Source organism: Synchiropus splendidus, chromosome 2 (genome assembly GCF_027744825.2).
Source record: "Synchiropus splendidus isolate RoL2022-P1 chromosome 2, RoL_Sspl_1.0, whole genome shotgun sequence".
NCBI classification, from domain to species: Eukaryota; Metazoa; Chordata; class Actinopteri; order Syngnathiformes; family Callionymidae; genus Synchiropus; species Synchiropus splendidus.
Window position 1 is genome coordinate 10,678,721 of NC_071335.1, and position 24,745 is coordinate 10,703,465.

General features: G+C 43.8%; 3 protein-coding genes across 7 annotated transcripts in view; 1 reads left to right on the forward strand and 2 right to left on the reverse strand.

The window, feature by feature from the left end:
- On the reverse strand, positions 1–9,954 carry LOC128753916 (tyrosine-protein phosphatase non-receptor type 9-like). The gene is made up of 13 exons (XM_053856114.1): positions 9,897–9,954; positions 8,142–8,285; positions 6,681–6,770; positions 6,479–6,603; positions 4,701–4,806; positions 4,507–4,617; positions 3,607–4,436; positions 3,401–3,497; positions 3,232–3,301; positions 3,087–3,165; positions 2,862–3,012; positions 2,577–2,784; positions 1–2,509 (listed from the first exon to the last, which is right to left on the reverse strand). The coding sequence occupies exons 1-13, from the start codon at positions 9,927–9,929 to the stop codon at positions 2,286–2,288; spliced, it is 2,268 nt and encodes a 755-aa protein (XP_053712089.1). The 5' UTR covers positions 9,930–9,954; the 3' UTR covers positions 1–2,285.
- LOC128753915 (DNA polymerase theta-like) overlaps positions 9,672–24,745 on the forward strand; it is an 18,612-nt gene continuing 3,538 nt past the window's right edge. The window contains exons 1-27 of one of the 5 annotated variants that reach the window (XM_053856109.1): positions 9,672–9,776; positions 11,191–11,333; positions 11,408–11,504; positions 11,571–11,917; positions 11,980–12,206; positions 12,624–12,800; positions 13,034–13,164; positions 13,230–13,386; positions 13,453–13,561; positions 13,754–13,955; positions 14,093–14,234; positions 14,350–14,496; positions 14,569–14,781; positions 14,888–15,030; positions 15,092–15,269; positions 15,356–15,498; positions 15,574–15,767; positions 16,258–16,382; positions 17,506–17,749; positions 18,376–21,089; positions 21,164–21,307; positions 21,375–21,577; positions 21,643–21,850; positions 21,942–22,135; positions 22,212–22,340; positions 22,586–22,760; positions 22,826–22,953. In XM_053856109.1, coding sequence (XP_053712084.1) covers positions 11,263–11,333; positions 11,408–11,504; positions 11,571–11,917; positions 11,980–12,206; positions 12,624–12,800; positions 13,034–13,164; positions 13,230–13,386; positions 13,453–13,561; positions 13,754–13,955; positions 14,093–14,234; positions 14,350–14,496; positions 14,569–14,781; positions 14,888–15,030; positions 15,092–15,269; positions 15,356–15,498; positions 15,574–15,767; positions 16,258–16,382; positions 17,506–17,749; positions 18,376–21,089; positions 21,164–21,307; positions 21,375–21,577; positions 21,643–21,850; positions 21,942–22,135; positions 22,212–22,340; positions 22,586–22,760; positions 22,826–22,953 — 6,942 coding nt within the window. In that variant the 5' untranslated portion in view covers positions 9,672–9,776; positions 11,191–11,262. Of the gene's footprint in view, positions 9,777–11,082; positions 11,334–11,407; positions 11,505–11,570; positions 11,918–11,979; positions 12,207–12,623; positions 12,801–13,033; positions 13,165–13,229; positions 13,387–13,452; positions 13,562–13,753; positions 13,956–14,092; positions 14,235–14,349; positions 14,497–14,568; positions 14,782–14,887; positions 15,031–15,091; positions 15,270–15,355; positions 15,499–15,573; positions 15,768–16,257; positions 16,383–17,505; positions 17,750–18,375; positions 21,090–21,163; positions 21,308–21,374; positions 21,578–21,642; positions 21,851–21,941; positions 22,136–22,211; positions 22,341–22,585; positions 22,761–22,825; positions 22,954–23,541; positions 23,759–24,745 lie in introns of those variants that run through there. The other 4 variants (XR_008413887.1, XM_053856110.1, XM_053856112.1 and 1 more) reach the window with 4 other exon arrangements.
- Positions 23,813–24,745, reverse strand: part of LOC128753917 (uncharacterized) — a 2,029-nt gene continuing 1,096 nt past the window's right edge. The window contains exons 2-3 of the mRNA XM_053856115.1: positions 24,602–24,743; positions 23,813–24,529 (exon numbers count right to left, since the gene is read on the reverse strand). Coding sequence (XP_053712090.1) covers positions 23,944–24,529; positions 24,602–24,743 — 728 coding nt within the window. The 3' untranslated portion in view covers positions 23,813–23,943. The remainder of the gene's footprint in view (positions 24,530–24,601; positions 24,744–24,745) is intronic.

A 24,745-nucleotide genomic window follows, 5' to 3' on the forward strand; every position in this document is an offset into this window, starting at 1 on the left:
GAGCCTGCTCTGATGAATCAATACATCCAACTAGAGTGAGTAATAGCACCTTCCATTCACTTGTGCCATCATTCTTCTTGTCCCCAAAGTCATGATAGTGACTGATTCAGGAGCAAGGAGAGAAACTACTGACAAGAGGAATAGAACATTTTCATATGGACCAGGACGAACAAGGAGACAAAACACCACTTGTTGTGTTTATGTTTTTTTTTCTTTCAACAAATTCCAAACTGTCATTGGGACCAAATTTTGTTCACAAACTTTCTCCTGTGTTGTAACTGTACATCCAAACATTCACCAGTCCACCATCCACAGATACAAGGCTGCACCAGTACAGTAGGTCCATGCTCAATGGGAGGGTATGATGCACAAAAATAGTGAGTCAGTGACTTTGGCATTGAGGACGAAAGTATCAACATTCATGAACAACAAAAACTGCCTCAGTTACATGATCCCAAACACATTCAAGGACATATATATATATATATATATATATATATATATATATATATATATATATATATATATATATATGATAATAGTGACTTTGTTCCTAGCATTGGGTGTGAGACTTTAAGACATTATTATTGTAACTCTTTGTAAACAAGATGGTCGATATAAATGAACACAAACAATTTATACAAGTCAGTTTTAAAAATACCATAGCAAGTGATATATTCCATCAAAGTCGACTGTGGACAACAAAAATATATCTCACTCCCATCTGATTTGTTCAGCTTATAAAAAGCAAAGTTTGTTTTCTTTCGTTGCATCGTACCAACATTCACCAATTTTCACTGTTGTAAAAGTGTAACAAAGAAATGTAAATAGCATGATAACGATAATGTATACAAAATAAAGGCTTTTTAAATGATAACTGACCAGAGGCAATCTTAGTTACTGATATTGAGCAGACTTGCCTCCTCGGGTCAAATGATAAATAATAACTCTTATATAGTCTTATAAGTCCCAGAGTTCTCCCAACGTTTGCCAAATGGAGTCACCTGTGTTTGGCAGAATCTTTTCACCCTCTGTGCGGCCATTTTTGTGGGACAGTCAAACAACAAGTAAGAAGTTGAAGGCACAATTATCTGAAGCCGCAGAGCCTTCAGAGCTAGAGAAATCAAGGTGAAGAGGAGACAGTTCCAGGTGTGTGAGTGAGGGAGCAATGAGGCATTTAAGAGACTTAAGGCCAAACTTTCAGATCATCCAGTCAGTAAACAGGATATTTGAAGTGGATCCAGTCGATTTGCCTAAGGTCCCATAATATACACAAGCGTGGCTTTGGCTTGTACATACATTTGGGTCCAATTATCCACCTCCTACCACAGGCACATTTAGATGGGGGCCTCTTTCACCTCTCAGTCTGCCACATGACTCAGCAGCACTACTTGGCAGTGTTGAGCTGAGAGGCTGCAGGTGATCAAATCGGTCCTCTTCTGAGCATCTGAGGAGGAGAACTTGAGGACCTCACCTCACCTAGTCTGACACGCTCCCTGCTGAAGCACCACCTTAGCATAATACCGGACCTTTAATTTCATAGCTATTCACGCTGCGTAACTCTGTCTTAACTTAACTCCTGTTCAAGAAAATAATATGCACCAAACTTATAAATGTATGTTACAGGAATATACACAGGGACTAGTCTATGGTATATCACAGCTAACAATAAATCCAAGCATTCAGAGTAACAACTTTGGCTTTTAAGAGTTAGTCTACATACGCACAGACATGGAACACACTTAAAATGGCAAAATAAAAACAGACTGAGTGGCTCACACGCAGATCTACTGCCATGTTCATCCTTGTGATCGCCGACAACACACTCAATGATTAAAATCCTGCCCCTTAACCCATGCGTTTGAGCCGCAATCAAACATGAATTTGGGTTGAATAGTTTACCATGTAAAAAAGACCGAAGGCTCAGAGGGTTGAAAATGAGAGGTTCGAGTTTGTTGTTCTACCTGTGCAAGTCAAGAGTAAAATGCTACAACGCTGTTGATAACGGAACGGGCTTTGGGCGGGCTACGCCTCTGCAGACTGCTCGACTCAATGGGGCCAAAAAATGGCATGACAACTTGTTCTCCATGTCTTTTGTTATGATGAAGCCCTTAACTTCTCCATGTGTCGCGTCCTTTTACACAAGGACAAACCGCGACAGGAACTTGCATAAATTCCTCAGGAACCAATCAACTTGTTCAAAGATCCCCTGGCTGTTACAAACGGCTCCTGATTTGTTTTCCACGATACATTTTGTTTTCCAACAATGTGTCCCCACTGTAGCCTTACTCACTGTCTGTCTCCAAGTCTGAGTCAGACCACTGCACCGGGCTTAATTTCCCGTGGCGCTGAGCGTACTCGATGATGGCAGTGTAGCAGAAGTAGTACTGATCCCACGTCTGGATGCTGAAAGCTCTCTGAGTGCGCATTCGCCGCACAGTCTGAAAGACGTCTACTGTGCCAATGTCTTCCAACCGGGACAGACAAATGTCCAGTGTACAGAAAGTACCTGAGGGCAGAGAGACAGTTCAGGAGTTCAAGACCATTTCAGAAATCCACGACTTGTGTGTTTTTACCTGTCCTGCCAATGCCCGCACTGCAGTGTACAATCACAGGGGGGCCCCCAGCAGGGCCCGTCCAACTGGAACCCAGACTCTTAACCGCAGCGTCACGTCTTTGGAGGACATGCTCACGGAAGTCTAGCATGGCTGAAGCGCTTTTGGGCACGCCAAAGTCTGGCCAGCTGACATAGAGGTAGTGGCATACATCCCGCTTCTCTCCAGACTGTGTGAAGAAGGAGACAGGGACATCTGTTATTCATACAGGCCAAACCACCTGACTGAGGAACTGGCTTCACTTACTTGAGTGTTATAGAGCTCAAGAAACGAGAGTTTAAAGTCCTGGAACACCTGAATGTGTGTGTTTCTGATCAAAAAGTGTCCATGTTGTTCTGTCCTGCCTTCTTCCAGAGGCCAGTACTGACCACACTTGACTCGACCTCGCTCCACCACCCTGACACACAGACACGGCTGATAAACACACCGATGCAATAATACCATCAGAACGGTCTACAGTGCTGCCCTTACCTGGTGGTCATGACTATAATTAGTACCATCTGTTCCCAAACCATGCGCCAAAAGTCAGCAAATGTTTTTGGCAAAGGACCTGGACAACATTTAGAAAAAGTGTTTAAGACATTTCTTTTCAAAATATGTTGTGAAAATCTCTTACCCTGAGTGGCGATGTAGGCATTGCTCCTCTTGTACCCGTCCATGAAACTGGCATTGATGTAATCTGATGTCTGAAACCGACAAAAGAGGCTGAAAAAATGAAACCCACCTCCAGACTTGAAAGATCTTTCTTCAGCTGAAAAGCTCCATATCAAGATCTAGCGTTTTACCTCGTCCTCGTCATCACAGAGCTGACAGAGGCGTACACGAGACTGGTCCAGACAAAGAACGTCGCTGTACCGGTTCTTTATCTGGTTGGAAAGTTTTCTGCACACATGCAAAAAGGGTGTTATCACATCCACCAAAGACACAAAGAACCTGTCTTGGACACAACAGGAGGACTGAATTGGATGTAGTCATTGACAGAATCTCTTACTTGGAGTAATCGAAGGTTCCTGCAGGCGGCTCCTTACGTATTTCCTCGTATTCCTGATAGATGCCCTTTTTCTTCTTTCTCTTGACGTGCTCCACTAGGTCGTGCACCGACAGTCCTCCCTGCTCTGGCATGTGAACCGACAGCTCCATGCAGCAGTCTTCGTCCTCAGGACCCCAGGAGGAGGACAGGGGCGGTGACTGGGAGTAAGCTTGGTGGGGCGGCCGGGGCAAGGCCTTCTGTGGCAAGGGCGGCACGCCATCCTCTTCATCATCTCCTTCCTTACTTTTGCCATCTTTGTCTTGCCCACCACTGTGAGCATATGGGGTCTCAGGAGGCGTGTCTGACTGGGGAGGAGCTAGACGACCTCGACCATTCACATTGGCATTGGGGCTGACACTCATGTTGGTGCCGGCAGAACCGTTCCAATGTTGGTGATTTCCCAGGGACTTGTGCACCCCAGAATATGGGCTCTGCTGGGCCGCACTTCCTCGAGTCCGTTCCTCCACTGTAACGCAGTGGTTGTGGTGGTTAGCATTGCTATCATCATAGCAGTTAGCAGCGGCCATTTCTGAGCCTAAATGTGTGTTGATATGAGCATGGGTGATTTTGGAATCTTTGTTGCTGCACTCTAAGCTGTAGGACCGTAGAAGGTTTCCAACACAATCATGAGTGTCCTCTACTTGGGTGTCACCAGGAACTGTGTTTGTGTGTACATTCACACACGACTGGATCCATGCCACGTGGCTGTACTGGGACGTTCCTCCCAGGTGTTCAGGGAGTGATGACACTGGGATGTGATTGGGCAGCTCATGAGCTTTCACTGTGCAAACCTGCGGATGAGCAAGAGTTTAATAGTATGAACATTTAGCAAAAGCTGACGTCACCAAAAAATGTACCGACCCGCTCTCTTAGCTTCTCACGCACAAAGAGGCGAAGAACAGCAAAGGGTGCCCGAAACCACAGAGGTGATGACACAATAAATACGCATTTTAAACGAGCTGGGAAAGCCCCCTGATGAAAGAAGCAAAATGAGAACAAAGATTTATTGCATGTGTGATGGAAAAAAAATCAACACAGAAAACTGGGGCGTTTACCTTGAGTAAATTTAGAATCTTGACACAGAGCTCGTAGTCAAAATTCCCATAGCTGGAGTTGGTCATATCGTAGATGAATATGAGCCCGTCCCTCTGAGTCTGCACACTGAAGAGCAACACAGGAACTTCAAGGTCATTTTAGGAAATTGGGGGAAAAAAGGTGCTGCGATAAAAAACACTCAAGTTGGTGCAACTAAAACACTAGAAATTCCATAGCTCCATTTTGACTTTGCATGGTTAATACTGACAATGTTTTGCATCATTGCATTAACAATGCATCCACCTATTTTCACCATTGACGCTGACACCACTGTTGCAGAGAATTCCATGATTTCTTCCACTGCGTTTCGTTCCAGGTCACTGTCAGAGAGTTGGACTCTCCACTGCAGTTAGCTTTTTCGTCACAATCACGACGAGTCACAAGGCGCTGATCTGCTGTTTCGCTTCCTTCATAGTTTCAAGCTGTTTCTCCTACCAGAGTTTTTGGAAACGGTCGTGTTAGAATAGATGTCTGTGAGACCACAACTGGAATTAAATGACAGTAAATAATCCCTTTTACAGATTTTTTGGGAATTTAAATCTCTTTCTCTGTAATTTCTTTCGTACTAAAATACTCTAAATTATTGTGATGGCCTCTTGGACTTTGAGTTGAAGCCAAAATGTATGCAAATGTATCAATTGTTCAAACTCATGATAAATTATCATTAAAAATGGATTATTCACATTTAATGAGTATTTTACTGTGTAGTTTGTAGGGCAGTGAGTAACTCTTGAATTTAAACATTTTTTTAAAAATATAGCAGATGAAATAATATGTAAATACGGAAACGCCACCATTATGTGCAGACGTCCAATTTGCTATTTACTTTTAGCCTGACTAAATTTGAGCCTAGACTTTTCATGGCATTAATGTCCACAAAATAATTAATTAAAAGAAATTTTGTTTTCATTATTTTATTTGCACAGCAAAACACAAAGTTACACTGTGCCCATTTTTATGGAGTCATATCATTTTCGATCAAATTTGTTCACTTCATTTGGTGAATATATTCTTTAAATCTATCGTACCATGGACCTTGTTTTGTCTTTTGTATCATTTCGTGAGGTAACCCTTTTTTCTCGCTACACATTTTTGCACATAATTTGCAAAGCAGTACCACAAATTTTCTATTTGCCATTTCAGTAGCTTTAATCTGATACCACTGTTTCCTGCCACGGTCACTTGGCAACAACCTCAAGACAAGGTTAACATGAAACAGAATTCCATGTCATTGTGGTGTTGCATACCAACATGAACATGGTCTTGTAATTGCCAGCAGATTATCACATCTGCGGCGTTTATTAAAACAGATCAACCCTGCAACCATTAAAAATGGTTTGGTTAATACCTTTGTAAAAAAAACAAAAAAACAATCAATTTTTGTTTCTTCTCTCAGTCACACTCACGCGTTCCCCCAACAAGCTAAAATCGCAGGTGTAGAAAGTGTAATGCAAGTCATTGACCAGGAACTCAAAGAAGAGCTATAGTGCACTTCTCCCATCCACCCCTGACGGTCACATTATCCACTTTCTTTTCATGAGCTTCAGCAGATGCCTGGTTTTCTAGTGGGTGGAGGCCACCTTAATGCCCAAATGCTTAGCAGTTGCTTTGATCAAAGAGTAGCATGAGTAGATGAGTTAGGCTTCACACGTGACATATTGGTCATTATTATCACTTGACATATCTGAAAAAAAGGAAGTAGACCCACCAAATAAAATAAATGTAATGAAATAAGAACCTCTCGATAGCTTTGTCCAGCTGATAGATGATGGCCTGCAGCACGGCCTTATGAGTGGTGACGTCGGGTCGATGCAGACGTGCAGTGAAGAGAGCCAGAGCAGCACCATTAGTGTCACGCCCCGGCTGGATGTTGGACACACGGATCAAATTGTGTTAATCTTCGTGAACAGAACGGAATGAACCAGTCGGTCAGAACTTACCAAGACTGTGAATTTCCCACTCAGCAACTCGGAGCGCAGCGGCTCCTCGTCAGGGATGATATTGATGATCCCTTCTTTGATTCTTGTGTTCTGATGTTCATCCACCAAAGACGAGAAGGGAGCAAGTAAGACATAGCAAGCAAGAATGAGAATCAAAAGGTCACTGAAATCATTTGGAACACACCTACGAAACCATACAAGAGATTTCTAGCGTATTCACAACATTGTTTTAAATGGCAATATTGGATTTAATACACACTCATGGACCTACAAAATTATAATTTCAAGCAAGATTCACGGATTCAGAACGACAATGTTATAGTAGCTCTACTTTATCTGTATCTGAAAAAAATTCCTGTCATGGCCAATCCTGATTTTGCAGTAAATTGGTTTAGCTTTTCTACAAAAGACTTTCCAGAGTTACAGAGAAGACAGACTGGATGCATGTACGCCACTTCCTGTCACATAGCAGTGATCTCAGCTGGCTGTTGTCAGAAGCTAGGGCTCAATAATTCCGAGAAATATTTAACTGAGTCTATTAACCGCAAGAACCCTTCCTTTGCTGGGTGTTAATAGCCCCGACCTGAAACCTCACAGAGACCGGGTCAAATGACTAGTGGGTTTCCATCTTAGAAACATTTACATTACCAAGATGGCGGGCGTTTTCATTTCATTTCATTTACTTCAGGCATGCTGTTGTCAGATTATGGATTCTATTACGACTCAATAAACCTCAGAACGACAGCATATGCTACAGCCTTAAAAAGTGCAAACCATTATTTCAATGATATCAAGGTTTTTGGAGGCAAAACAGAAAAAAGAAAATACATACTGTTGATGTTTAGAATACTATAATCATCATAAATGCATATGTCAATATTTGAAATGAGTATATCATTAATAGATATGTTAACAAAGCTAATCATTGTTTAAACATTAAAAAGCAGCTGACGCTAATGATAATACGCTGATAACAGCCTCACCATGTGACGATGGCAGCGATAATGTGGAACTTCCTTGGCTCCGATTTCAGAAATACATGAAGATTAGATGTTAAGAAGAACAAGAACACTACTCTATTATCAGCGTGGAAAAGGTTAAAAAACTAATGACAACAGGAGCGGGAGGAGGGGTTCGGGACAATTCATTTTGACTTCAATATATCCTGATTTAGGTAACACCAGCACTCGTGTTGAAGCTCTTCTTTACTTTTGCCCTCAGCATGTGGGTCTAATGACCCGCATACGGTTCCACAGCGATCTCACATACATTAAAGTGAGTACTTCTTTCACCATAAACGTGTGTGGCTGATGTGCATCTTTTGTCCCCTCAAACGCTTCATCTTTGATACAGATAGGATTGAGGTTTCAGCAAATAAACACAACATAATGAGCAAAACATTAGACATCTGTCAAGATATTTCTTTCACTTTTTACCATAAACAGATAATTTTTAATTTACCTTGTACGCTTGGAAGAGGTCAATGGCTCTGTAGACATCAAACTTCCGGGCCATAAGAAACTTGACAGCTGTGGGTTGGGAGACGAGCCCAGCACTGTGAGGCTGCTCCCTGCTGCGCACCTCAATCAGGAACTCCTCCACAGCCTGATGGCCAATAGAGAAGCCATGATCAGACAAATGAGACATGTGCTTTAATGACTGATAAGAGCAATGAGAAGCAGTGTAGCAGAAGAATAGATACAGAAGGCCAGACAGTGCTTGGGGAACAAGCCCAAGATGAGAATTCCTCTCCTAAAAAAACATGTACAACAGCAAGATACGAAACGGAGCAGACCCACGAACCAGCAGAACAATGTTGTATTTCCATGCTGTGATAGTGTTTGTCAAAAAAAAAACCCTGAAGACAGTTGATCTTCAGTCACCAGATCTCACAAGAGTAGGATAAAAGGGATGATGGCTGTGGCAGAAGTGCAAACAACACAACAGCAGCAACAACAACATGATCTATGAGACAATCCTTCCCACACTGTCAGGTCCTCAGCAGATAGGGAATTTATCTCCTCATTCATCTCATCGGTATGCAAACTTTCTGACAGGCCAGAGCCATCAAGTGATGTCTCTAATTTCAGAGAACCATTCAACTAAGATGCAGGTCATTCATCAGTCACATTTCACAGATGACTGAGCTTTCACATGAATCTTCATAGACATTACTTTACATGAGATCATGACAACATTCCAAATCAAGGGGCCACGTGTGAACCCAAATTTGAATGCAAATTTCCTAGTTCACATTTAATCATAACTTATTGATCTGAGTGGGAACATAAAGCCTTACCCGCTGACTAGGCACTTTTATTTGTGTGACGCAGAACAGAAGCCTGAAAAGTTTGTATATTACACATCATTTTCCAGTTCTAATATCATGACCAGATGATATATGTAAAAGCCGTAATTTAAAGTGTAAATAGAACCTGCTTTCTACCCTAGTTGTGAGTGAAAGTTATTTCGTTTTCTTATTTGTAGTAAAGATCATCGACCTTGGAAAAATAATTTTAATCAATCACGCAGTAAATAAAAGGATATGAAATGACATTGACATATGATATCGACATATATGATATTGGCGTGTATGTCTCCCCTCAACAGGAGTTCCACCAATTCAGTTAGTGTAATATATATATAATAGAGTAACTGGAGGGATGAGCAACTGCATGTCAGAGTTCTTGTTTCGCATGCTGCAACTGCAAATAAACCAAACGCCAGTGACACCGCTAATACCACCCATCGTCAGTCCGGTTTTCTCAGAATCCACAGTCATCAGAACCGAAGGGAGCGCCACCGTGAGTTTTCGCCCGTAAATCTGACACCGTTAGCTCGCAGCCAAAAAAAAAGAACGACGTGCCCGACGGAAAACAAACTTTCACGTTTGTCGTCACGCCTTTGTCACGATATATTGTGGTATTCGAAACAACACCGAAAACAAACTAATGCTTTTACATGAACAAAAACGCTTTGTTTTCAAGATGACTTCATGGGATAAATGTCGAGGAATCTGGTGGTCAACAATAGCAATTAGCATTAGCTTTATGCTAAGTTACATGTGGTGCGAAAGGGCCGGTGATGCTGAAACAAGTAAGTCTTCTCTGCCGCCGGCCTTCGTGGGGATCAGAGCAGACACAGTACAGTTCAGGTGTAGATACGTCTTTAAATGTATGTTGCGTTAAACGTTATTAAACGGGTTAAAAGCCTTACCAGCTGTTCCTGAGGTGTTAGGGCTTCCGCCATCTTGAAGCCTCGGCAACGTCGCAGCGGGCGCGCCCACCAGCTGCTCGCTCACGCCCAACTCCTCGAGACAGGAGCGAGGCCGCGCCCACTCCCATTCACACAGACGTTCATCCACATCAATGGCAATTTTCCACAACTCGCGAAAAACAGCTTGCGGCAATACAATTAACGGATGCCATATTATTCGCCGTCATAATCCGTCACATTTTTTTCAGAAGAGTGGCCCATACTTCCCAGCTGTCCCTATACAGTCATTCAGTTTTTTCTTTTTTTTATATTTACGCACTATGATTGTAGTCACCTTTGTACATATCAGCCACAGATCCCAACAGTTGGAAGCCCACTTTTAGAGGAGAGAGATAAGAGGATGCCGCTGAGTGATGTGATGGTGAACAACCAGATAGTGTTTGCAGAAAGATGATCAGATTAATATATTCACACTGTGAACCATCATGCAGCGCTGACCAACATGGCTGGAGAAAGAGGAATCTGTGCTTCTAATTTAATAGCAATTGTCACATGACATACAGTAATGCATATCATGTACATGTATAATGTATTAAGGTCAATGTAATGAGAGAAATGTGACGGGGATATCATTAAGATAATCATCATAAGTAGTCTATTTGTGGAGTGGATACACAAAGACTACATTCAAACTTCATTTATTTTAGTTTCCAGAGAAAATTGCTTGATCTTACACTTTGACAGACACCTTACCTTACCTTACACTTCATTTGAACTTGTCGATGATTCATTTCTAGGTAATTCACTGTACTTAGGGAAAGTTGCGATTCCTGGTAGTCTTGACAAAGCAGCAGATATTTAGAATTTCAGCAAGAAAACCTTGTGATTCAGTTCACCATTAGATACTAACTAAGTATATATATGAAAACAAAGCACATGTATTTTAATTGGTCTTTTTCCCCTTGTCTTGATTCCACTTTCACAACCGTAGCATCACGATTGTATTACAATTCGTCTGTATGTAATACTTGCAAGCATCACTTGCATTTAATAGCCAATGAAAAATCCTTTATCATTTGTTCATAAATATTTATATAAGTAAGAACTTGTACCAACCTCATATAGGAACCTTTGTAAATTCACGTTGTTTCGCCGGACTGTTTTTTGTGAGACACAGAGAAAGTCAGAGCGGGAGTTTGGTGGACGTTTGATACTTCAGAAACGTTCAATCGCCCCGATAAAAATAGTTTTTATTAATTGTTTTCTCCAAAATGCGGTCTCGTTTGTATTGTAGGGCGCTCTCAAGGTGATGTCATGTTGAACCACATTCTTTTGGGGATAATATTGATCGCTACAAACCCCCAGCATGAATGCCCCGGGTCCAACCGCAAAGAAGAAAAGCTACCTTGGGCAGCACCAAATAAAAAAGGCCACGAGGTAATAACAATGTGTCAATTTAACCGACTATACTTATTTTATATAATTGATTGCCATAATTTTCATTCTGCCAGCGTTCAACACGCCAACGAGCCCTTAAACAGAGACGACATGATGAAACATGCTGTCAAAGCAGACCGATCAGAAGCGTCAAACGAAGGCAGAAATGTGGTGAGTGTGACACCAATCCGTTTGTTTTGTATGAACTCTCATCATAATCTATACATTTGCTTTTAGGGTGTGAAAGAAGGTTCACAACTAGGACAATCCACATTAGCATTGGATGAGGAAATGCTGATGGCGGCAGATGTCATTGATCCCCGCAATACAACAGCCGGCAACGTTTGTCGCACAACTGTCATCTCAGATGAATCAAACTCAACCAATGGCAAGTTGGCACATGACAGAGCTTGGAAGAGAAATGTGAAAAACACATCACTGAGAGAAGACTGCAAAGACCTTGCTCAGCGTCTACTTTTCAGCGAAGATTCAGAGGCAGGTCAGACCAAGTACCCATCAGTGCTACAGTCTAGCAATGGGCAGCCAAGTAAGGAAGTGAAAAACACACAGCAATCAGAAAACTGGTATGTTAATCTTCTACATTCTTCTACAAACAAGAATCCTTCCTAATGTGTGCTTTGTGCAGGGAGACATCTGAATTGAGAAGAAAGGACCCTCGATGCGTCAAAAATAGAAATGAAAATCGTCTTCAAAATACATCGAAAGACTACATCTTATTCAGTCCTACGCGCCTTGCAGAAGCTTTGAAGAAGGCCAAGCTCCAACAGTCATTGCAGAATCACTCGGCATCAGTGCTTACTGTCCCCAGTGGTTTAGACGTCAGCACGCTAGCAGACACTTTACCTCAGCCAGGTATTTGGTTCTTCATTTAATCTCACAATACACCAGCAAATTATTATTACAGTATAACAGCTTAGCAGGGATGTTTTGATTGTACTTTATTTTGATTATATATCTCTTCTCTCTTATTGTTGATGACGGTCATCTATGAATATAGGCTTTCCACAAAGGGATTCCCCAAATACCCTTTCAGACTAGCTGGAAGTGCGATATTGTACAATATGTTGTGGAACCATAAAAGAGTGACAAATACATCTTCAGGAACTGCAGGAAAATATCATTTTAATTATTCACCCTATTAATGTATTTATTATGATCTTAATGAAATGCATCACAACAAGTAACTGTTATCCTTTTTATTTAAAATAAGTCAATGTTTACATTTTCTCCCTTGAATATTTCCTACTGATTTCATGTGACTCATTTAAGGAATGGCTCTTCACGCTCCTGTTGATCAGACTGACAAGCTCCTGTTGTCCAACTGGGGCCTACCAAGTCCTGTTTTTGAGTGCTACCGAAAGCACAAAGTGACTCACATGTTTGAGTGGCAGGCTCAGTGTCTTGCTGTTGGAAAGGTTCTACAGGGAGGGAATTTGGTGTACTCTGGTAAGAAACAGTTTCAGAGGAAAGTACATTTCACATTGGCCACTGTATCATGGTGTAGCGTCATTATGGAATGATTTGTATTAACATTTACAGTCTGGTTTCCTCTGTAGACAAAGTGGAGCTATATATTCAGCTATGCATACATTACTAGTTCTATACACTGAAGCATTTCTTTTTCTCATCTTGATAATCGATGCCATACATTTCCTTACATGAATGTATTTCTATTTCAGCCCCTACAAGTGCTGGAAAAACTCTGGTGTCGGAGCTGCTGATGCTGAAGCGGGTGTTGGAAACTAAAAGAAAGGCTCTCTTCATTCTTCCATTTGTTTCTGTGGCCAAAGAGAAAATGCTTTACCTTCAGGTAAGACATTGGGATGTCAGTCTGCCGTTGTGTACTGTGTGTATAATACAGCTCTGGTCCTACAGAGCGTGTTTGAAGAAGCTGGTGTGCGTGTGGAGGGATATATGGGAAGCACCTCTGCTGCTGGAGGATTTGCTGCGCTGGACATTGCGGTTTGCACCATCGAAAAGGCCAATTCCCTCATCAACAGGCTGATCGAAGAGGAAAATATGGCAACATTGGGTAATAGATCTGCGAACTAAAGGTTTTACTAGAGTAGATGTGTTAACAGCGTGCTTGTCCCATCAGGTATGGTCGTGGTTGATGAGTTGCATATGGTTGGAGATTCTGGAAGAGGATACCTGCTTGAACTTCTCCTAACCAAAATCCGCTACATTGCACTGAAACAGACCACTGGGTTCGTGTGTGTTCATTTTCTGTTTAGATGATGATGATAAGTGTGGTTGGAGTGATGTGCAAACATCTCCTACGTTATTATTATTCTTATTGTTGTTGTTGTTGTTGTTATTATTATTATTCATTAAACAGCAAGTGATGTTGCTGTTGTGGATTATTTATATTTTATACATCCATATTTGCGTTTTCGCAGGTCTCTCTCTGAGGGTGTGCAGATAGTAGGTATGAGTGCCACCTTGCCGAACCTTTCCCTGCTGGCCTGCTGGTTAGATGCTGAGCTTTACCAGACTGACTACAGACCTGTACCCTTGCAGGAGCATCTCAAGGTCGGCAGCGAAATCTATGACAACAGCCTGTCTGTGGTGCGACAGTTCACGCCTCCACTACAAGTAAAGGTAAGGAAATAGGTGATGTAAACGTGCCTGCCTGCTATTGTGGCTGTGGTACCGGGAATATGTTCTTCGTAATACAGCCGATGTTTGTGGCCAGATTAGTGATGCTGTCTGGTGATAGTTGCATATTTCTTCCGCAGGGTGATGATGACCACATTGTCAGTCTGTGCTATGAGACAGTGATAGAAGGACATTCTGTCTTACTGTTCTGTCCTTCGAAGAACTGGTGTGAGAAACTAGCTGACAGCATTGCACGAGAATTCTACAACTTGAAACGCACAAGTACGTGGATTTAAACCCTCTTCCAGTATCACAAAACCGTGTCTCCTCTTGACATGGAGCTTGTTTTGTTCTTGTCATGTAGATTTATATTGTCACTTCAACACACTATTTTCAGGCGTACATGGCGAATCAGGGCTCCAGCCAGTGTCTCTGGATCAGGATGGGCTCGTGGATGTCCTCGCACAGTTGAGCCGAACTCCTGCCGGATTAGATCCGATTCTGCAGCGTGCCGTGCCCTGGGGTGTGGCCTTCCATCATGCTGGCAAGCTCCACTCTTCAGCCTCACTTCATTCATACAGCTTCCTGGTTGTGTCATTAAAACGTAACTTTTCAGGTCTTACTTTTGATGAGCGTGACGTGTTGGAGGGAGCATTTCGTCAGGGGATGGTGAAGGTCCTCGCTGCCACCTCCACACTGTCCTCTGGTGTTAACCTTCCCGCTCGCAGGGTCATCATTCGAACACCAACTTTTAATGGGCACCTGTTGGATCCGCTGACATACAAACAGATGGCTGGACGAGCCGGCAGGAAAGGAGTCGACACAACAGGTGTGTTATGAGAATGAAGAGTTCAGCGTACTGGAATGTCATAACTGTGTTCGATTTCACAAACTGATCTGGTGAGGCTTAAACCATTATTTTTATTCTCTTGTAGGTGAAAGTGTTTTGGTCTGCAAACCGGCAGAGCGCCAGAAAGGAATGAAGCTACTCAGCGGAACTCTTCAACCAATCAGCAGTTGCTTAGTGAGACGAGAAGGAGAGGGTGTGTCTACCAGCATGCTGCGAGCGATATTAGAGGTAATGTTTTCTTAAATCACTCACTCCTCGAAACCAAACTTGATATTTGTCACCGCTTCAGATCATTGTCGGAGGTGTTGCCAGCAGACCAGAGGATGTGAGGTTGTACGCCGCCTGCTCTTTATTGGCTGCCAGCATGAAAGCGACTGGCAAAGAAGAGACCAACAAGGGAGCTATCGAGGCTTGTGTGGAATGGTTGATGGACAATGAATTCATCAGCATTGAAAAAAATGAGCAAGGTAATCTGTATATGAGCAGATGTATGCATTAAAGGTTGATATTACCATCCTTATCTTACATTGTTCTTTTTTCTCTGTGTTTCCAGAGGAGCGTTACTGTCCCACTCTCCTTGGTGCTGCCACTCTCTCCTCCTCTCTATCCCCGCCGGAGGCCCTTGAAATATTCGCAGACCTCCAGCGAGCGATGAAAGGATTTGTCTTGGAAAACGACCTGCACATTCTTTTTCTGGTAAATACTCATGAGAGTTAAACCAGAGTTCCTGTTGTGCTCAGTGTATGGTGTTGACCCATGAATCTCCATCAGATCACCCCGCTGTATGCTGAGTGGACAACCATTGACTGGTATCAGTTCTTCTGCCTGTGGGAGCAGCTGCCGTCCTCCATGAAGCGAGTGGCGGAGCTGGTTGGTGTTCAGGAGGGCTTTCTGGCTCGGTCAGTCAGTGGCAAACTTGTCGCCAAGACAGAAAAGCAGCGAAGACAAATGGCCATTCATAAACGGTTAGTGTTTGGTTTGATCAGTGCTCTCTGGAATTGAGCAGGGTAATGAAAGGCTTCATGAGTTTGCTGCCAGGAAGACATCTGAACGAACCCTTCTTCAGTCAGCAGAAGAAAAGGGAATCTTCTCTAGCGGGAGACAATAAAAACATCCATTTTTAAGTTGTTTACTCATGATAGTTTCTCATGAAAAATAACAAAAATACTCAAGTTGAAAAAGCTCTTTATTATGGCTGTCAATAGATTAAAAATGTTATTGTCAATTGCACTGAAGCTGAGTTATCTTGCGATTAACTGCAAATTAATCACACATTTTATATCTGTTCTAAATGTAACTTAGAAGTATTTCCAACTGCATGTTTTGTCATGTCCACCATCTTGATGACCTTTTCAGATGTGTTTTTTTGTACCTAATGTTTGTTCATAGAAATGTGCCCTGTACGCAGCTAAGATATATAGAAAAATATCAATATATTGTTTGTTTTCTCTGTAGGTTCTTTACAACACTTGTGCTGCAGGATCTGGTGAACGAGGTGCCTTTAGGAAATGTAGCGTCCAAGTACAAGTGCAATCGTGGACAGTTGCAGTCTCTCCAGCAGTCAGCTGCTACATATGCAGGTACTTTTTTTTTTTTAAATAAGCATTCTCTGGAATGAAGTATGGAAACACAATTAGATTTGACACAGATTTTTTTTAATGAATTTTAAAAACCATCCTATGGACAAATTTTAGGTACTTAAGTGAGGGGGTCACAGTCTCAGACAGGGACCTAAATACTCAGTGTATTTTAAGAAAAAAATGGGAGGAGGAATGAAAATTGAGATGACAAGCAAGTAGTGTTTTTGATCAATTATTAAAATCCCGCTCAATACAAGAAACTCAAAAGTGTGGTGAGAGTTTTGGTGGAAAGGTCACAAATATTTCCTTCATACCCAAAGCTAAGAGCAAACAAAGACACTCACAGGTTGCATGCTGGAGAATGTGTGGAATCACTGAGGCTAACCACGAACATGTTTTGATAATGTGAAACACTGGATATGTTCTGAGGCAGGGTGAAAATATGTTAAGAATTAAACTGGAAATGACAGATCCTGGGGCAGTATAGTTTTGTGAAATGCTGATTATAAAGAAGTGTATCTTTTTAGTGTGTTATTGATTGTGAGCAAGGAAGCAATAACAAGAAAGCGGTACAAAGCAAAAGCGTCATCTTTGAAGGAGTGTATAAATATTCTGAAGGAAATAAACACCATGGAAAAGATGGCCCAAGTACTTTGAAAAGGACACTTCATTGGACGTGAGAAATGGCGTGGTAGTACCTTACCCTAACCCTAACCAAGACTAAAGGACCTTTTGCATAATATCACTTTAGTTTGTATCAATTTCCTTTGTTCTTTGGTTTATTTTTCACCGTTTTCTATACTCAAGGAAGTGTACTGCTTTTGTTTTGAAAATACTAATATACCTCTAAGTAACATGAATTGAATGAAGAATGAATCAATCTCTGAAAAATCTATTAAAAAAAGAATGTCAATTTAAAAATCCAGGTTGACTATTGAAGCTGGACTAAATTTTTGGTAGCGATTTTGCAAGGCCACCTATTTAGATGTTCCTCAGAGGCTAAATGAAGGGAAATGACAGTATTGTAGTTCACTTTCTGTATGACCAGAGTGTGTATTGCTCACAGTTTATGTTGGTATTGAAGAAAAACAGAAATGAGGTCTGACACATTCCCACCTTGCAGGAATGGTGACCGTGTTCTGCAGACGTCTGGGCTGGAACAACATGGAGCTGCTGTTGTCCCAGTACCAGACAAGGCTCAGCTTTGGGGTCCAGAAAGAGCTGGTAGACCTCGTCCGGGTGTCCCTCCTGAGTGCAGCGAGAGCTAGAGCGCTGTACGCCCAAGGGCTGTGCACTGTTGCTGAGCTCGCCCGTGCATCAGTTGATGATGTGGAGAAAGCCTTGAGGAACGCTGTGCCTTTTAAGAGGTCTGTGCTCCTGTTGGAGCTAGATGCCTAATAAAGAAGTGCACTGTGGGAATCACAATGTCAGACTTGTATAGACAGATTTTCTTCATAAACTCTGTATAACAGAACTTGATGAAAGGAGTGCAACAGACCAGTAACTTGATGATTCCAAAACAATACTTTTATTCACGGGTAAAATGGGCCTCTAACAATACGAACAGGTTAGTAGAAGAGAGTTCACCAGTTTGTGACGCTGATATTAATCTACAACACTGTCCAATCTTGCCTGTGGTAACAAGAATTTTTTTGCTCTCCTACACCAGACTCAACTTGCTTGTTGGCTGTTCGTGGGCCAATCAAATTCCATTCACATCCTTATTGCGCAACATAAAACACCCATAGTCTATGATTCACATCTAAGTTCAACTAGAGTTCATTTTTTGATGCTGATATAGGGAGCTGGAGCTTTTGTTGATGATTAATTGCTGGCTTTTATGGTTGCTTGGAAGAGTGAAGAATTTGACTATCAATAAGATCAAGAACAATGGCAGATTTTGAGTCTAAAATGAGTCTAGCTGCAGGAAGAATGCTAATCTTTGTGGGGACAGTTGTGTGTTAGCATGCTGCTAACTGTATTCTCTTCTCAGCTCGAAGCGTGCCGTGGATGAGTGTGAGACAGAAGCTGCAGAGCGACGGAATCTCCGCTGTGTTTGGGTCGCCGGCGGAAGGGCTCTGACTGAGCGGGAAGCAGCTGTTGAGATTGTGTCAGAGGCGAGACTCCTTCTCCAGGAAGACCTTGCTCAGCTCGGAGTTCACTGGAACCCGACAATGTTCCCTCAAGGGCTGATTGACGTCAACTGTGCGGGCGGAAATCTGTGCAAAGACACGTCTTCTCGTCCAGATTTGAGCTTGGAGCAAACAAAGACGGCATGTAGTCAGAACCAGCCAGAGAGAGACGTGGCAACACACATTCAGGAGAAGCATGAGGCAGACTGTAAAGTAGAAGACCCCAAAGAGAGGAATAAAGCTGAGGGAGCGAACAGACTGGAGCGGCTCACTCAAGAAGTTGGTGAAAATACGCAGTTGGTGGGCAAATGTCTTCGAGGAATCGTAGTAAATAGTAGAAACCCAACTGAAGAGATGGAAGGCATCACAGCCTCCTCTGTGGAACCTGGAACCTCCAATGTTGACAAAATAAGTGCTGAGGATCTGGAAGTAGCAAGCAAACGTTCGACTCATCCTGAAGCAAACTCATCTAAAAATCCCAGTAGAAGCTTGACCCAGGAGCTGGCTGAGATTGTATCAAGCCCTTTGTCCTACCCCCAGCTACCACCTGAACACGGTTTGACCCCAAGGCCTCCGCCACCTTGGTTTAGAGGCCCAATTTCAAGGGCAGAACAAACTGTTGTCTCACCCAGAGAGACCATACAGCTAGAGGTTGGAGGTTCACCTGTGCTGCCGGGCAAACTGAAACACTCAAGAATACTCCGCAAAGTTCTCAACTCTATTAGAACTGACTCCACTTCGGAAAGCTCTCGTCCTCCTGGTCCTACGGAGGAAGCTGCTTTTTCTGTGCCTCACGCTGAAGTGGCTGCGACTCCTGTCCTGGAAAATCACCCCAGAGTTTCCACACCTGCTAATGCAAACTTGGTTAATGCCTCCCCTTCATCCTTCCCTTCACTGTCCCCAGAGGCCAAACGGCGACGTATAGAGAGCAGAGGTGTGGACACATTCTCTTCTCCCGATTTGTACTCGGGTGATGAAAAAGATGTGCAAGAAGGGGAGAAGAAGAAAGAGGAAACGTTTGGTGACAGCTTTGAATTGGACACACAGACTGAAAACATCATTGTGAAACCAGCTTCTGAGCCCAGAAATGAAAGCTGCAATCTTATAGTGGGGTCAGAAAGTAGACAAGGGGGCCAGTTAGTGGGCGATTTTAAGCCGGTCGAGGATGAGACAGTTCTCGAAAATGCAAATAATCCTCAGCTCAAATTCAACATTTCTTTAACTGACAGTCAGATGGAGCATATCCTTGACATCAGCCACCAGAGTTCTGCAGGCCATGCACTCAGTTCTGCTGACGGAAATGAAAATGCCGGTGGCTGTGATGATGATGGTGATGATAATGAGGGGGTGGGTGGTGAAAACGTGAACAGAAGTAGCAGCTTCCTGTTTGACAGCCTGTATGACAGCGCCCTGCTTGCTGGGCTGAACTCATGCCAAGACTCATGCCCACCAGATCTGGAAGACTCCAGTGGGTCTCCTCTTGTCAACGTTCAGGCACAACAGCGCAGTGAAATACTTATGAACCAGGAGGCAGAAGAACTTGAAGCGATCCAGTGGGGAGAGTCTTCCTTCAACCTGTCTGAGTGGGGGGACACTCTGCTGGTGGGCCGCCACTTCTTGGAGAAGAAAAGTCATCTTATGGAGGAGCAGACGAGCCATCGGGAGGAGCTTGGCATTATTACAGATGTCCTTGAAGAACCGCTAAATTCTCATGGAGACCCTGCTCATATTGAGCCAGCCCTTTCATCAGTTACTTCAATGTTGGTTAAATGTGACTCAAGAGACAATTTCAATGTAAGTCAAGGTAATTCAGAGGCTCAAAGCGATGGAAAGCCAGGTGTTGATGCTGAGAAGAACTTGGTGAAGGACTCTCCACTTATTGACAAGTTAACGGACGGCTTGTGCTGCAGTCCTGGCCTGCAAGAAATCTTCGATCGGTGGCCAAGCATGTCTGATCAGAACTGGCAAACGGGCCATGCAGACACTGGGTCAGTTCCCACACTCGGAACCAACCTCTCAGATAAGCCCAGCTCCACTGAGAATGTGGAAAATGATAAAGCAGACTTGGCTGCCGACTTGATTCCCCCGACGCAACAAACCCCTCCTGTGACACCGAGGATAAAACTGACCACCTCGTCTGTCCAGTCTCCCCTCACTGCTCAGCGGGACAGTCGGACCACTCCCTGCCGTCTGGTGTCCGTGGCAAATCAACTGGCTTCAGAAAAATTCATCCAGACGCACAAACGTGGGCAAGATGCAAAACCCCAGCCTGAATCTGAGCATGTCAACAAAGCAAAGCCTGCATCACTGTCAACAACACAACATGACAACCAGGAAGACCACTCCTCTCCACAGACTCACGAAGACTTCAGTCTGCAGCTTTCCCAAGACGCGTCTCCGTGTTCTGGCTACCCTGGAGCCTTCAGCATCATCGACGTGGCCAGTGACAGACGCCTGTTTGACACTTTTATAAATGAGTGGAAAACTAAAGAACGATTCTCATTGGCTTTGGCTTGTGAGAAGAAGGAGGCCAAACAGGATCCTGTGGCTGAAAGATCAGGAAAACAGAAGCGTGGTGAGAGTTCTTCTGGTTGATTGACATGTTCCTGTTTTAAATCTTTGCCTAATTCTCTGCCGTCTCCTCTGAAGCAGCTTCTAAAGCCCATCAGGTGCTGCACAGAGCGGACGGTTTCCCAATAAGGAGCAGTGATGGAGCCGTGCTGGTCGGCCTGTCTGTCTGCTGGGGAGGCCGAGACGCTTACTTCATCTCTCTGCAGGAGGAGCAGAGCAAAGGTGGTGACACAGCTGTCAGAGCAAGAGGGAGCTCGATGGTCCATGATGAAGATGTTTCTGTTTTCAGGGTTGAGCTCCAGTCTGGCTCCTCCTGCCCTGGATGAAGACTTGTCAGTGAGGGAGAGGCTGGAGAAGGTCAAGTCGTGTCTCAGCAGAACGTCATCCAGCCGTGCTGATGGAGTGGTCATCACATACGACATTATCAAGGTGTACAAGATGCTAATTCTCAGCTGTGGCGTCAGTTTGGAGGGACATTGTGAAGATCCAAAGGTGACATCCATTTTCTTTCTTTTGAGACACCGCCACAGTTGTTAAGTGACACTTCCTGACCGCAGGTGGCGTGCTGGCTGGTGGACCCCAGTAGTGAAGAGAGAACTCTCGCCAACATGGTGACTGTTTATTGCCCTGAAGAGCTCCCCCTGGTGGAGGGGCTTGGTAATGGTAGTGTGTACTGTCCCAGAGTGAGAGCAGCCACCACCAGTGTTCTCGTGCTCGCCGTCATGAACCATCTGTCTGGTCTGCTGGAGAAAGTCAGCATTCTGGGTACCTCCTTTTGAGAAGCTGTTTTGACCTCAACAAGCTTAAACAGGCTTATTTTAGTTTCATGATGATTTCTCTTCATTTCTCCGCTCAGACTTCTTCAGGAACGTTGAGATGCCTTCTCAGGTGTGCTTGGCACTGCTGGAACTGAACGGCGTGGGCTTCAGTGTGGAGGAATGTGAAAGGCAAAAACATGTGATGCAAGCCAAACTCTCAGCGCTGGAGTCACAGGCCTACGACCTTGCAGGACACAGCTTCTCTCTAACAAGCATCGATGACATCGCCCAAGTCCGGTTCTTTCTTTCTCTCTCTCGCTCTCAGTTGCATGCGAGACGTGGGTCATTAACCAGGGTTTCTTCTGTAGGTCTTGTTCCTCGAGCTTCACCTGCCACCTAACGGAGAGATCGGAGGCTCAAAGAGTAAGAAGACACTTGGTTACACCCGGAGAGGAGGTGGCAGGGTTCGACTGGGAAAGCAGTTCAGCACTACCAAGGTGAAGCACAAGTTAGCTGTTCTTTTTCACATATTAAAAAGCATTCATGTTCACATGGAAGCTGAAACACCAGGAAATAGTTGGTTCATGTAAGAACGCAAATGTCAAGTGTAGATTGGGAGAATAAACAACCCAATTCACACCATTATGGTGCTACATTTTCTGCCATCTTGTTTCTTTTTATATTATTAATTTAAAATAATTGTCGCTGAAGTGACTTGAATGAGACACTCTGGTGCTTCCAGGATGTTCTGGAGAAGCTCAGGCCGCTCCATCCTTTGCCAGGGGTGATTCTGGAGTGGAGGCGGATCACCTGCGCCCTCACCAAAGTGGTGTTTCCACTGCAGAGAGAGAAGAAATACCACCCCACACTTGGCATGGACAGAATTTACCCCATCGCCCAGACGCACACCGCTACAGGTCCAGCACTTGCCCCTCACTCGCCTGGAAATGTGTTGGCGCTATTAATACTTATTTTATTCCAGGGAGGGTCAGTTTCACGGAACCAAACATCCAAAATGTCCCCAAAGACTTTGAGATTTTCATGCCCACCGAGGTTGGAGAGAGCCCCCCCTCGCAAGACGGCCACGGCATGGATGCCAAACACATGCAAGTATCTTTTCTTTTTGTGTAGAGTGGGAGTAGTGGATTCTTCAGATGCAAAAGAGCTGGGATTGGTTGATTAAAATGTTGACAGATGACAAGAGGACACATAAACATAACTCACAACAAACAAATGGAAATATGGAAAGTAACTGTTGAAAATCAATCGTATAATCCACCGGATGCGCCTTCTGTCCCCGCGCCGCCTTCTTTTAACGCCTTCCTCATCCGTCCGTCTGAGTCGAGTTGCATTTGATCAGCACATGGCGCGTATCACGGACGAGCTGAGGAAGGAGTGACCCTTCAATATTTCTTTTGTGGAGCTTTCTGTTTCTACCAAGGTAAGTAAAAGATTTAATTTATAAATAGCTTTACAACTTGTAGTCACTCTGCAAGAGAGAGGATGTGGAATCTAAGTTATTGTCAACAAAACTATAAATGCAACAAGACACCAACACCTAGCTAACATATCGTAACGTTACCATCACTGAAAGATTTTTAGAGGAATTGAATCTCTTCATCAGTAATATTGTGCTTTGACCATCAGTGTTTTTTTTAACAAGGAGGTGGTCTATTGCTCTCTAACTTCCACAGACAGGGCTGCAGAGGTGAGATGAGAAGGCGCTGGCTTGGCCTAACCTCACCCTACCAGGCACCATCACTTTTGAATCATCTTGCTGCTGACCCGTGCTTCAGAAGTTAACATCATTGCGACTGCTTTCTGAAGTGAAGAGTGGATCTCACTCGTTGGCCTTGAACTTATCTGGCAAAACGTTAAGGATAGAACCGGAGCAAAGACTGGCTATCGCATTGAGGTGAGCTTGAACTTCTAGCCACAGTGAACCACTGATCACAATGCTGTGGTTGAACATTTATTGAGAGGCGTATCTAAATTGTACAGATGAAACGTGCTGTAAAATAGTCCCATACTGCAAGTATGTAGTCAGTACAGCCATAACTGGTTTGTAAAAAAACATCGTAACACACAGAAATCTATTTACTAAGGGAGGAGCATTTTCTCAGTGGGAGTTGTTGATCTGGGTGAATGGCCTGATGGGGTTTGGTCCTGGGGGATTGTCACATGGCCAGAAAGCTCCACGTCCAGGTGGTGGTCCATTGGCGGTGTCAAATGGTGGGGTGTGTGACCGTGACTGCTCTCCATTTGGGCCTGTCCCGGAGCTGAGCTCTTGAGTTTGTGTAAGGTGTTCAACATTTCTATTTTCGCCCAATGCCTCTGATTTGGGTCCAGTTTGACCAAAAGTGGCACCAGACTAAGTGCGAAATGATAGCACTCGTCGGTCTCAGTTTCGGGTTTGGCATCCGACTCCTGTAAGATTGAGAGAAACTGCTCCTCTATGCTGGTATGCAGTCCTCGCCTCCTGGTTTCACTCTGCTCCCTATCCCTCGGGCTGCGGGACCTCCGACGCCTGTCTCTCCTACTAGATCTTGGGGGTTCCGCGGGGGGCGCTGTAGAAAGTGTCTGTGTGCTTGGTGTAACAGGGGCCTGCTCCTCCATTCCACTCAGTGACACTGGAGTCGCTGATCTCTCCTCATCCGCACAGGAGCCGCCCAGACTGCCTTTTGAACTAAAAACACACTTTTGTTGCCATATTGAACGCAAACTCGGCACAAATAACGGGTGACAGTCCCACACTCACCTTCTCGGCAGTATGTAGGGCGACAGAAAGGCCATTATGTCCTTAAATTTCCACTCTCTGTGCAAGCCGTTGGAAGAAGCTTTTTTTCTACTTTTGACAAAGCCGTCTCTCAGTGTCCGCCATTTTGCCTTGCAAAGGTCAGCT

Excerpts from the sequence above, each read along its gene's own strand:
- LOC128753916 (XM_053856114.1), bottom strand. The coding sequence starts at position 9,929 with ATGGCGGAAGCCCTAACACCTCAGGAACAGCTG. Across the intron at positions 4,437-4,506 it reads GTGAGAAGCTAAGAGAGCGG|GTTTGCACAGTGAAAGCTCA; the intron begins GTCGGTACATTT and ends GCTCATCCGCAG. Across the intron at positions 3,302-3,400 it reads TCTGTGATGACGAGGACGAG|ACATCAGATTACATCAATGC; the intron begins GTAAAACGCTAG and ends TGTCGGTTTCAG.